Raw genomic sequence first — 12,296 nt, forward strand, 5'->3', positions numbered from 1 at the left:
GAGAGAGAGAAAAAAGGAAGGTAAAAAGAAGACAGGCCAGTCCATGGTATGGTGATTAAGGCAGCAGGTCAACTACTCAGTTTGAGTTATGGACCAGTGACTTGAAAAACATGCTGTGCAAGTGTATGTACCCCAAATCTGGAGAGAAGAAAGAAAAAGGATTGTGGTATGATCATCTCCCTGGCAGGGAGGTGGGGTGGGGTGCATTCTCACCCTCCCTTTCTCTCTGTCTTTTCCCACTGAACACACACATCATAGAGTAAACGCCCCCCTCCCCCCGAAAATCCAAAATACACACATTCAATCCACTGCCTATTTCTGAGGATTTTTTTTTTTTTGAGAGATTTTTGCTATAGGGCATGAGTGCTTAGTATTTATCAGAGAGACAGAGAGACAGAAAGTGAGAAATCACCCCTCAAAGGGGATGGCCACACAGTAATTCCTTCTCCTCCATTCTCCTCTCGGGATTTTGGGCACGCACAGACATGCGTGCCTGGTGTGAGTTTTAAACTGCCTGGACTGGGACTCAAATCATGGTCAACTATGTGGGAGTCCAACAACATAACCACTACGCCATTTGCTGGACCCACCCATTGCCTATTTCACCAGGCCAAGATTTGGCCTTTAGTAAATGTATATCTAACAACAGAGAAAAGATGGGAAGACTTGAAGAGACACGGTTCCCTGTGGAAGGTAAGAGTGGTTTACAAGGCCTAGCTGTATGTTTACGCCCAACAGGGAAATCCTCTCTCTGCAGCTCAGTGAAATATCAACCAACACCAAATTTGTACATTAAGAACACTCATTAAACAAATGGAAAGGAAGAAAAAAAAAAACCAAAAGAACACACTCATTTAAACACACATATAGGAACAAGAGACAATTCATCCTTTGTGAAATAAATTCTAAAGTCCAAGTCGTATGATAGCTATTGTGCAAAAGGCTGAGGAAATCAAAAACTAGGGCAGATTGTGGAAAATATCATCAAGGGGACACTGCCATCCCTGATGGTTCATAGAGCAAGACAAGAGGGTTCCACCCCCACACACACCTTTTTATATGTCGTCTCTCCTGAGGAATCCACACCTCGATGGCCTATTTTCTTGACGCCAGAGGCACAAGGCACCTAAAAGAATGAGAAAGGTTAAGATTAGTATATGACTCTCATGTAATAGACCAAACGGCCACCATAAGGGTACATCAGAACAAAGTAAGCCAAACGCTCACAAACTCGTTCTATCATAAATTAAGAACATTTTATAGATCTTCAGGAGACCCACTCTATGCAAACACACAGCTATAATATTGCTTCCCAATGAATTAACTGCCTGAATAATCACGGAAGAAAACTCAAAGAACACCTATTTTACTTTTGGTCTTCAAAAGATGACAGAAAATAAATACAAGTATCATTAAAGAAAGTAGTCATCGGGGAGGTAGGGACCAGCAGCCCCAGAGAAAGATAAACAAACCTCAGTTCACAAAAGCATGTCATGCTTCACAGGCCTCGTCTTTTCCCCCCAACTTTACTGCCTGCTCACACGAATCTGCCAACAGACATGATCTTGCCCCTGGCAAAGCTGAGGAATTCTACAGCCCACGTATTAAGACTGAGTCAATAAGATGGTTTCTTTGGGGGCCAGCAGGTAGCATAGTGATTAAGGAGCTGGACTCCCACATGGCTGACCACAGTTTGAGTCCTGGACCGGACAACCTGAAACATGCTGGGTACATGTGCATGCGTGCCCTAAATCCTGAGAGAATAGACAGAAAGGGATTGTAGCGTGGCTATCTCCCCAGGGGGTGATTTCTTAGCATCTCTCTGGCACCCTGTCATAAAAGTCTCTCTCAAAAGAAAAAAAAAAAGATGGTTTTTCTCGGGGCTGGCAGGTGGCGTAGTAGTTAAGGGCACTGGACTCTTACATGGTCAGCCATGGTTCAAGTCCCAGACGTGGTGGCTTGCTTTCTCACCTTCTTCTCCCTCTCTCTCTCACTCTATCACTCTCTGGTCAAATTTAAATAAATAAATAAAAATAAATAAGTTAAATACATTAAAAAAACATGTTTTTTCTGACAGGGCCTTCAGTGCTTTCATGAGATTACTGAGAACATGGTATGACTGTTTTCCACCCGCTTCACAGTCCCTTAAATAAGGAAAGTATAAAACCAGTGGAGCACAGTATAGAAGGCCATTCCCAAGAGGAAAGATGCCACTGCAACAGACATAAAGGTATTCCTTCTGACATCAATAGTCATTAATAAGCCAGAAGGCAAAAAGACTAGTGGAAATAGGATGTCACCATCATAAAACCTGATATTCAAGATTCTCAAGGCCCTCAGCACCAGAAAACCCTTAGCATATCACCTGACAGATCTTTGAAGACTAGTCTAAGAGAACAACCTGAAGTCCCAGTTCATAGGGGCCAGAATTCTAAGGCCACTGTCACAAAACCAAAGAGAGGCAAGAAGTGAGAAGAGAGTTTGAAAACAGTCTATAGGAAGAATGTTAAGAAAACAGAAGATATTGTCCACAGAAAAGAGAAATGTGCCCGGATCAGCAGTTGGTGTAATGTCTATGTCACTGGACTCCCATGTAGCCGACCATGGTTCGAGTACCGGACTTGGTAGCTTAAACTCATGCTGGGCGCATGTGTGCGCATGCGGCAGTGCCCAGGGTCCCAAGAGAATGAAGGAGAAGGGATTGAGGTGTGGCCATCTCCCCCGGGGGGGGTGATTTCTTGCTTTCTGTCTTTCTCTCTCTCTCTCTAGCAAGTACACGCATCTTATAGCAAACCCTCCCCCCCAAAAAAAGGGAGAAACTTATCAAATCAACAGCTTCTGAGTGGTTGAAAATTCTTCATATTTGCTGAAGATATGCAACCAGGAGATAGTAACCACACAATACCAGTAGAGTTTTAGTGTCAAACTACCTGGGTGTAGACCCGTTTTATTAATCTTACTTAATTCTGTGACTGTGGACAAGTTTTAGAATCACTCATTCTCGGGACCAGCGGTTAGCATAATGGCTATGTCGCTGGACTCCCACGTAGTCGACCGTGGTTTGCGTCCTGGACCCAGTGGCTTAAAACTCACGCCGGGCGTGTGTGTGTGCCCAAGATCCCGAGAGGAGAATGGAGGAGAAGGGATTGCGGCGTGGCCATCCTCCCTGGGGGGTGATTTCACGCTTTCTGTCTCTCTGTCTCTCGCTGTCTGGTGAGCGCATGCACCCTATGGCAAAAACCTCTCCAAAAAAAAAAAAAAAGAATCACTGATTCTCACTTTTTTCATTAGTAATACATGGATAAAACAACAGTACTTACTTCCCTGGGGTTGTCTGCAGAATTAAATAATAAAATCTATGAAGGCCACTCAGGTACAATTATTTATTTACTATTTAGGACACACTGTATTTGGTAAATTGAAAAATGCTCAATAAGCCGGCAGGCGGTACGGTGGTTAAGGGTGTTGGACTTCCACATGGCCGACTGTGGTTTGAGTCCTGGACCTGGTGGTTTGCTTTCTCAATGCCTCCCCACTCTGTCCCTCTCTAATCAAATTAAAACAATGAATAAAAATAAATAAAGTTAAATAAAATAATTCTTAAAAAAAAAAAAAAAAAAAGCTCAATAAAACTGAGATATTGCTGGGGACCAGTAGGTGGCATGGTGGTTAAGGCGCTGGATACTCCCACAGGGCTGGCCACTGTTCAAGTCCTGGACCTGATGGTTTGCTTTCTCATCCCTCCCCCCTTTCTCTCTTTCTCTCTCTCTCTCTCTCTGGTCAAGTTAAAATAAATGGATAAATAAATCAAAAAACCTGAGATATTGTTAATATCCAAATATCCACAATAGACTACAAGAGAGTTGTATAATTTCTAGCATACCAAAGAGATATAAGAATCCTGTCTAACTTTCAAGACCCAAATTGAGATAAAATAAAGGTGTCATAAATAGGTTTTCTTTTATCCTAGAATTAAAGTTTTAGTAACCATTATATCAACATGAAACTTACCTCAGATGCCACAGGTCTTCTGATTCCGGATGCTATTAAAGAAAATTAATGAAATACATTAAGTATGTACACACATTCATATAATTTCCGTAAGCACACTGGAAAAAAATCATAGTCTGAGTCAAAATAAACATGAGCATGAGCTCCTGCTTCGTGCACAGGGATATTCAGATCCTTTTGGATATCCATTTTAAATGTCCCTTCTTCTTCCTCCATTCTCACAGAGGCCTTATGCCTCTTCCATTCTTGTTCTAGTCCCTTTTCTTAAGTGTTCATATTTCCTATGGAAACTATGACAGTTCTTAATATATTTCACCATTAGTCAGAGGGTCTCATTTGATACCACAGTCAAAAGCAAAAGGGCATAAGAGATAATACCAAGACTTATTAGCAATCCTAGGGACTGACTAATAAATTTTTCTTTCAGAGATAAAATTAAGAATGTTTACAGCATACCTATAGTCATTTATTTCTTTTTTAAAATTTTATTTATTTATTTTTTTGGAGAGGTTTTTGCTATAGGGTGCATGCACTCGCCAGAAAGACAGAGAGACAGAAAGTGAGAAATCACCCCCCAGGGGGGATGGTCACGCAATCCCTTCTCCTCCTCTCAGGATCTTGGGCGCACTGCGCCCAGCGTGAGTTTAAGCCACCGGGTCCGGGATTCAAACCACGGTTGACTATGTGGGAGTCCAGTAACATAGCCATTATGCCAACTGCTGGTCCCAAAATTTTATTTATTCTTATTTATTTATTTTAATTTGATCAGAGAGGTACAGAGTGAGACAGAGAGAGAGAAAGGGAAAGTGAGAAAGCAAGCTGCCGGGTCTGGGACTTGAACCACAGTTGGCCAAGTGGGAGTCCAGCGCCCTTAACCACCACATCGCCTGCCAATCCCAATAATTTATTTCTTAATTAGCTATTTCAGAAGGAAGATAAGGAGTTGGCCTATAAAAACTAGAAGGTAAGGATGAGAAAATGTCGAAATAATGAAAATCATTCAGTGTAAGCAGAAACTGATTTTGTACTCTTACATCCTCATCTAGATATCTGCTATAAACGCAGCAAGAATTTTTTTAAAAATTTACTTGTTGGGAACCAGCAGTTAGTGTAATGGCTATGTTGCTGGACTCCCAAGTAGTTGAGCGCGGTTCGCATCCCAGACCCGGTGGCTTAAAACTCACGCCGGGCGCGTGTGCGTGTGTGCCCAAGACCCCGAGAGGAGAATGGAGGAGAAGGGATTGCGGCGTGACCATCCCCCCTGGGGGGTGATTTCTTGCTTTCTGTCTCTATGTCTCTATCTGGTGAGCGCACGCACCCTATAGCAAAAACCTCTTCCCCTGCCCCCCCCCAAATTTACTTGTTAAATATTTATTTGGGACAGATGTATAAAGTAGGTCTGTTCAAAATCTCATTAGTATTTATGACTTTTATCCATTTAAATTTAGGAAAGACTTAAGCAGGACCCATAGCCTAGTGGTTAAAAAAGCCAGATCCCACATGGCTAACAGAGGTTCAAGCGTTGGTCCCTAAGGCTTGAAAAACATTTTGTGGCTGGGCTGGCAGGGTGGCGTGGTGGTTAAGGGTCCTGGACTCCCACATGGGTGACTGCAGTTCGAGTCCCAGACCTGGCGTCTTGCTCTCTCTCAATCGTGTGCTCTCTTTCTCTTTCTCTCTCTGGTCAAATTAAAATAAATAAAGTTAAATAAAATAATTCTTTAAAAAAAAAAAAAAAAGAAAAAAGGGAACCAGCAGTTAGCGTAATGGGTATCGCCGGACTCCCCCATAGTCGACGGTGGTTCGCATCCCGGACCCGGTGACTTAAAACTTATGCCGGGCGTCTGTGCGTGTGTGCCTAAGATCCCGAGAAGAGAATGGAGAAGGGACTGCGGCGTGACCATCCCCCCTGGGGGATGATTTCTCACTTTCTGTCTCTATGTTTCTCTGGCGAGCACAGGCGCACTATTGCAAAAACCTCTCCAAAAAAAAAAAAAAAAAAAAAAGAAGAAGAAAAGAAAAAAGAAAAGCATACTGTGGGGCCAGCGGATGGCGTGGTGGTTATGGCACTGGAGTCCCACATGGCCAACTACAGTCTGAGACCTGCATCTGGTGGAAATCGTACTGGGGGGCTGGCAGGTGGCATGGTGGTTAAAGGTGCTAGAATCCCACATGGCCCGACCAAGGTTCAAGTCAACTTAAAAGTAAATAAATAAAGTTAAAGAAAAATAAACTAAGAAAGAAAATCATACTGGGCACATGTGCTTGTGTGCCCGAAATCTGGAGAGAATAGAGAAGCTGGGATGCAGCATGGCCATCTCCTTCAGGGGGTGAGTTCTCGCTTTCCTTCTCTCTCTCACTGGCGCCCTATCATAAAACAAAAACAAAAACAACAAAAACCCCAAAAAACAAAAAAGAAAGAAAAACTTGCTGGGCACCAATATATGTATGCCCAAAATTCTAACAGGATGAAGAAATGAAAAAGGGAATACTGTGTAGCCATACTCCAGTAGGGGGTGTTTTTTTTCTCCATATGTTTGATGAGTGCCTATGCCCTCGAGCAATTAAATAAATTTAAAAATTTTATTTATTTAAATACACTTTTTTTTTTTGGGAGAAGTTTTTGCACTAGGGCACATGCGCTCGCCAGACAGAGAGAGAGAGAGAGAGAGAGAGACAGAAAGTGAGAAATCACCTCCCAGGGGGGATGGCCACGCCGCAATCCCTTCTCCATTTTTCTCTCGGGATCTTGGGAATGCACGCACACGCACCTGGCATGAATTTGAAGCCACTGGGTCCGGGACGCAAACCATGGTCGACTACATGGGAGTCCAGCGACATAGCTATTACACTAACTGCTGGTCCCTTAGATACACTTTGATGAAGCCAGCAGGTGGTGTGGTGGTTAAGGACCCTGAACGCCCACATGGCTGACCGTGGGGTTCAAGTGTGGACCTGGTAGCTTACTTTCTTGCTGTCTCACTTTCTCTCAAGGGCTCTGTCTCTCTCTGGTCAAATAAAAAATAAATAAGTAAACCAAATTAAATAGAATAATTCTTTAAAAACAGTAACAATAACAATGCTATAAGTATTTTAAGTAAGGATTTAAAAGGGAGACACCAGGGACCAGCAGGTGGCGTGGTGGTTAAGGGCATTGGATGACCACATGGCCGACTGCGGTTTGAGTCCTGGACCTGGTGGCTTACTTTCTCGCTTTCTCTCTCTCTCTCTCTCTCACTCTGTCCCTCTCTGGCCAAATTAAAAAAACAAACAAACAATAAATAAATACATAAATAAAATAATTCTTTAAAAAAAGAGAGACACACCAAATACAATGTGTAAAACTTGTCTGAAGGGCCAGCAGATGGTGCGATAATTACATCACTGGATTCCCATAGTCAACTGTGGTTTGTTTCCTAGACCTGGCAGCTTAAACTCACACTAGGTGCATACACATGTGTGCCCAAGATCCTGAGAGGACAATGGAGGAGAAGGGATTGCGGCGTGACCATCCCCCCTGGGGGAGTGGGGATTTCTCACTTTCTGTCTCTCTCTCCCTCTCTGTCCTTCCAGTGAGCACATGTGCCCTATAGCAAAAATCTCTTAAATTTTTTTTGTTGTTGTTTGGATACTGATTTGGATAATAAACCAAAATTTTTCTGAGTTAGAAGCCTTGATAATTATCATTAACTTTTGTAGGTATGACACTGCTACTGTGGTTATGTTACAATTCTCCTTCCATCCTGCCCTCAAAAGACTCCTTACCTGTAGAAAAACATTCTAGAGTATTTATGGATGAAATCACACGAGGCTTGCTTTAAAATATTCTCGGGGGTGGGAGGGAACAGGTGGTGTAACGGTTAAAGCATTGGACTCCCTCATGGCCAACTGTGGTTCAAGTCCCAGACCTGGCAGTTTGAAAGTCACCCCAGAAATGTGTGTATGAATGCCCAAAATCCTAAGAAAGCAAATGGAAGAGAAGAGACTGCAGTATGGCAACCCTCCTTGGGGGGTCATTTCTTACTTCCTGTCCTGCAACTACGCTCATCCTATAGCAAAAATCTCTCAAAAAAATAAAATAAATAAATTCCAGAGGGAGGAGGTACAAGAAAGAGGAAGTCAAGATGCGGCCACACTGGCAAAACAATACTGTTGAAGCTAGGTGATTGATACGTGGAGCTTCATTATACTAGTCTCTCTGCTTATGTCTGAGAAATTTCATAACAAAGAAATAAAAGTGGAAAAACATAGAAGAGGATAAAGAGAATCTGGATAATCTAGCTTCTTCATCTTAGCTAGCTTCTATCTGAATGGTTTTCCCAGGTAAGAGCAAGCATCGGTGGGAAGTGTTAAAAGTGAAATTATTTTTATTTTATACTAATTTCCCAATTCGTGTCCACAGAGCAACAATTGTTTCTTGAATGACTGGAACTTTTACTTTATTAACAGGCCACAGACCAAGACGCATTCAGTTAATGTTACTTTATTGTAGGCAAAAATCAAAGCCACAATAAACCGTCTGTAAAAGGAAAAAATAATGGTTCGAATAACTTATTTGTGAATGGGTCAATAGATGATATAGAGCCAAACATGGTAATGTAGAGCCCTACTTTCTCTGCAGAAAAAAAGAATGCAAAAGAGCTAGAAGAACAAGGGTGTATAGACTTTGGGAAATTTAAAAAATTCTAACCAGGACATGCTCTGTCTGGCTGAATTCCACACTTGCTAAGGAAAATTGATTTTTAAATAGACAAAGTTGAGAACTTAGCTCCTTTGGCCAAAAATAAAGTTACTTTTGTTCTTGGGACCAGTGGTTGGCTTAATGGGTTTGTCACTGGACTCCCACACAGTCGATCACCGTTCGAGTTCCAGACCTGGTGGCTTAAACTCATACCAGGTGTGTGTCCGTGCATGCCCAAGACCCCGAGAGGAGAATGGAGAAGGGATTGCAGCATGGCCATTCCCCCAGGGGGTGGTAGTGATTTCTCGCTTTCTGTCTCTGTCTTTCTGGAGAGTGCATGCGCCTTATAGCAAAAAACAAAACAAAACAAAAACAAAAACAAAAAAAACTACTTGCCCATTTTCAAGTTAACAATCAACAATCAATTATATTAGAGAAAAACATCATTCAGAAAGGGACTCTGGGGACTAGCAAGTGGTATAGTAGTTACAGAGCTAGTCTCCAACATGACCAACACTGTTTGAATCTGGAACCTGGCAAATTGAAAATCAGGTTGAACATGTGTGCCTAAGTGCCCCAAGTTCCAGAAGCAAATGGAGGAGAAAGGATTGCTGTGTGGCCATCCCCACCTAGGGGTGATTTCTCCCTTTCTCTCTCACTGTCTTTCTCCTTTTTTTTTTTTTTTTTTTGGAGAGGTTTTTGCTATAGTGCGTGTGCGCTCACCAGAGAGACAGGGAGGCAGAAAGTGAGAAATCACTAGCCACGCCACAATCCCTTCTCCTTTCAGGATCTGGGACACGCACGCACACACGTCTGGTGTGAGTTTAAACCACCAGGTCCAGGACTCGAACCGCAGCAGACTACATGGGAGTCCAGAGACATAGCCATTACACTAACTGCTGGTCCCCGTCTTTCTCTGTTTCTCTCCAGCGAGCACATAGGTCCCTATGGCAAAAACATCAAAAAAAAAAAAAAAAGAGAGAGAGAGAGAAAGGGCTTTGAGATTTTTAATGTAATCCTCTTTTACTAAGTAAGAGCAAAGTGGAACAGATAGGTTAAGGGATATACTCAAAATCACACAATAAAAGTAGTGACAAAGCTAGAACTGAAACTCACATTCCCAACAGCTAGTTCAATTCTTCTTCTAAATCACTGATGTTTTCAATTCTCTTGCTACCTAGAGTGTAGGTGAAACAAGAAAGCCCCAAGGGAACTAGAATGCTCTAACAGACTAAATAAATCTATCCACTAATTGACAATACAAATATATATTTTCTTCCCTTGAGGTACCTACCCCCTTCCCTTGGGACAAAATCTGTAATTTTCACTGGAAGGCCATTAAGATTATCATCCTTTTGCAGATTCCCTAAATGAAATTTACAATAACAAAACTTTTTCAACTGGCAATAATTATCAATATCAGGGGCAAAATTAGCAGTCAATTGGAGCCAGCCGGTGGTGTGGTAGTTAAGGCACTGGACCCCCACACAGACGACCATGGTTCAAGCCCTGGACTAGGCAGCTTGAAAATCACCAAAATCCTGAGAGAATGCAGGAGAAGGGATTGTGGTGCAGCTATTTCCCCTGGGGGATGTTTCTTACTTTTCCTGTCTTTCCAGTGGTTGCACACGTTCTGTGACAAAAATCTAAAAAAGTACTCAAGTACCTTTCATTTATTTTATTTATTTTTCTAGTCACACATTTATCTATTTAAATTTGACCAGAGATGGACAGAATGAAGAGAGAGAGAGAGAGAGAGGAGGAAAGTGAGAAAGCAAGCCACCAGCTCTAGGATTTGAACCGAGGTCGATCACATGGGAGTTGAGTGCCCTCAACTACCACACCACTGGCTGGCTCCAACTTTCATTTATTTTAAATTACTCTTGTTCTGAATCATACAATAGCAATATTCTAGAGGAGCAGAAACTGTTTTTCAAGACTGATACTTGGGAGAGTAATTTCACAATTTTAGGGATGTTAAGATCCTCACTAGGAGTAGAAAGTACCTTATTGCCTTTATATGAAAAATTTCAGGGACCAGCAGACGGAATAGCAGTTACATTGCTGCTCCCACATGGCCAACCACGGTTCGGGTCCTAGGTCCAGTGCCTTCAAAATCACATCAGGCATGTGGGTGCGCACATGCCCAAGATCCCAGGAGGAGAATGAAGGAATTGGGATTGTGGCATGGCTATTGCCATGGGGGTGATTTCTCACTCTCTCTCTCTCCCCCCTCAAGAAAGCACACATGCCTTTAGGCAAAAACCTCTTTAAAAATGTTTTTTCTTAGATGGACCAGCAGATGGCATAGCGGTTATGTCGCTGGACTCCCATATGGCTGACACGAGTCCCAGATTCAGCTTGAAAATCACATCAGGCTCATGTGCATGCATGGGCAAGATCCCGGGAGGAGAATGGAGGAATAGGGACTGCAGAATGGCCATCCCCTTTGGGGGTAGGGGAATTTTATTAGGGGTCAGCAGGTGGCATGGTGATTAAGGTGCTGGATCCAACATGGCCTACTCTGCACCGTGGCTCAAAAAACATGCTGGGTGCATGTGTGTGGATGCCCAGCATGCCTGAGATTCTTAAATGGAGAATGGACTAAGGCCTGCCACCCCTCCTGAGGAGTGATTTCTCTTTCTCTCTCCGGCAGGCCCATGCACCCTAGGGCAAAAATCTTAAAAAAATATTATAACAGAAAAAAAAAGGTGCTGTTTATCTCTGATATCTTTTTGGTACATGTTGACTATGACTTGCTATGATTAAAAGCCTAAGGTTTGTGACTACTTAATTTGTAACTGGAGGAAAAGAAGAGTACTTCTGATATATAAATTCATTTAAGGGATCTTGGGAATGACTATAGAATCATTTATCAATCCTTAGCAAAACCCACATTCACAAACTTCTAAAATAATTTCTGAAAGAATAATTGATAATTCACAAACTACACATTTAAGAGCTCAGAATTTTGCTGCTTTTTAAAGAGGACTAAGGTCAGAAACGATATTCCCTTCTGTACTATTTTCTCTTCCACCAAGGATTCCTGGATCGGACAGTACCCTTCCCTTCTGTACTATTTTCTCTTTGACCAAGGACTCCTGGATCAGACAGTACCCACTCAACAGCAAGTATTTAATCTGGTATAAAGTTAGGTTAGTTCACATACAGACTTTCAGATTAGAAGGGAGGAACGATAATAGCACAAGGGTAAGAATATAGGCTCTGAAATCAGTAACACTTAGGATTGCAAGGTTTGAATACTAAATCTAATATTTACTAAATAGATAACCTAACCTTGGGCAGGTTGGTAAAACTTCTCTAGGCTCTGGTTATCTCATCTATAAAATGTGGAGAGCTGTCGCCATAGCACACCAACTAAGCACTGTGCACTAGGAGGCAGATCCCACATGGCCAACCACAGTTCAAATCAAGCCTCAGTAACTTCAAAAAACACACTGGGGCTGGCAGGTGGTGTGCTGGTTAAGGTGCTGGACTCCCACATGGCTGACTGCAGTTCAAGTCCCGGACCTGAGGCTTGCTTTCCCTTTCCCTCCCTTTCTCTCTGGTCAAATTGAAAAAAAAAAAAAAAAAAACCTTTTTAAAG

General features: G+C 42.4%; 1 protein-coding gene across 1 annotated transcript in view; it reads right to left on the reverse strand.

Moving 5' to 3' along the window:
• Positions 1 to 12,296, reverse strand: part of PIP5K1A (phosphatidylinositol-4-phosphate 5-kinase type 1 alpha) — a gene marked incomplete in the record, with an annotated part of 78,924 nt that overhangs the window by 46,308 nt on the left and 20,320 nt on the right. Inside the window, 2 exon segments of the mRNA XM_027768303.1 lie at positions 1,052 to 1,126; positions 4,012 to 4,043. Of these exon segments, the coding sequence (XP_027624104.1) occupies positions 1,052 to 1,126; positions 4,012 to 4,043 (107 nt within the window).

Source organism: Tupaia chinensis, unplaced genomic scaffold (assembly GCF_000334495.1).
Source record: "Tupaia chinensis unplaced genomic scaffold, TupChi_1.0 Scaffold145814_1, whole genome shotgun sequence".
Lineage (NCBI taxonomy): Eukaryota > Metazoa > Chordata > Mammalia > Scandentia > Tupaiidae > Tupaia > Tupaia belangeri.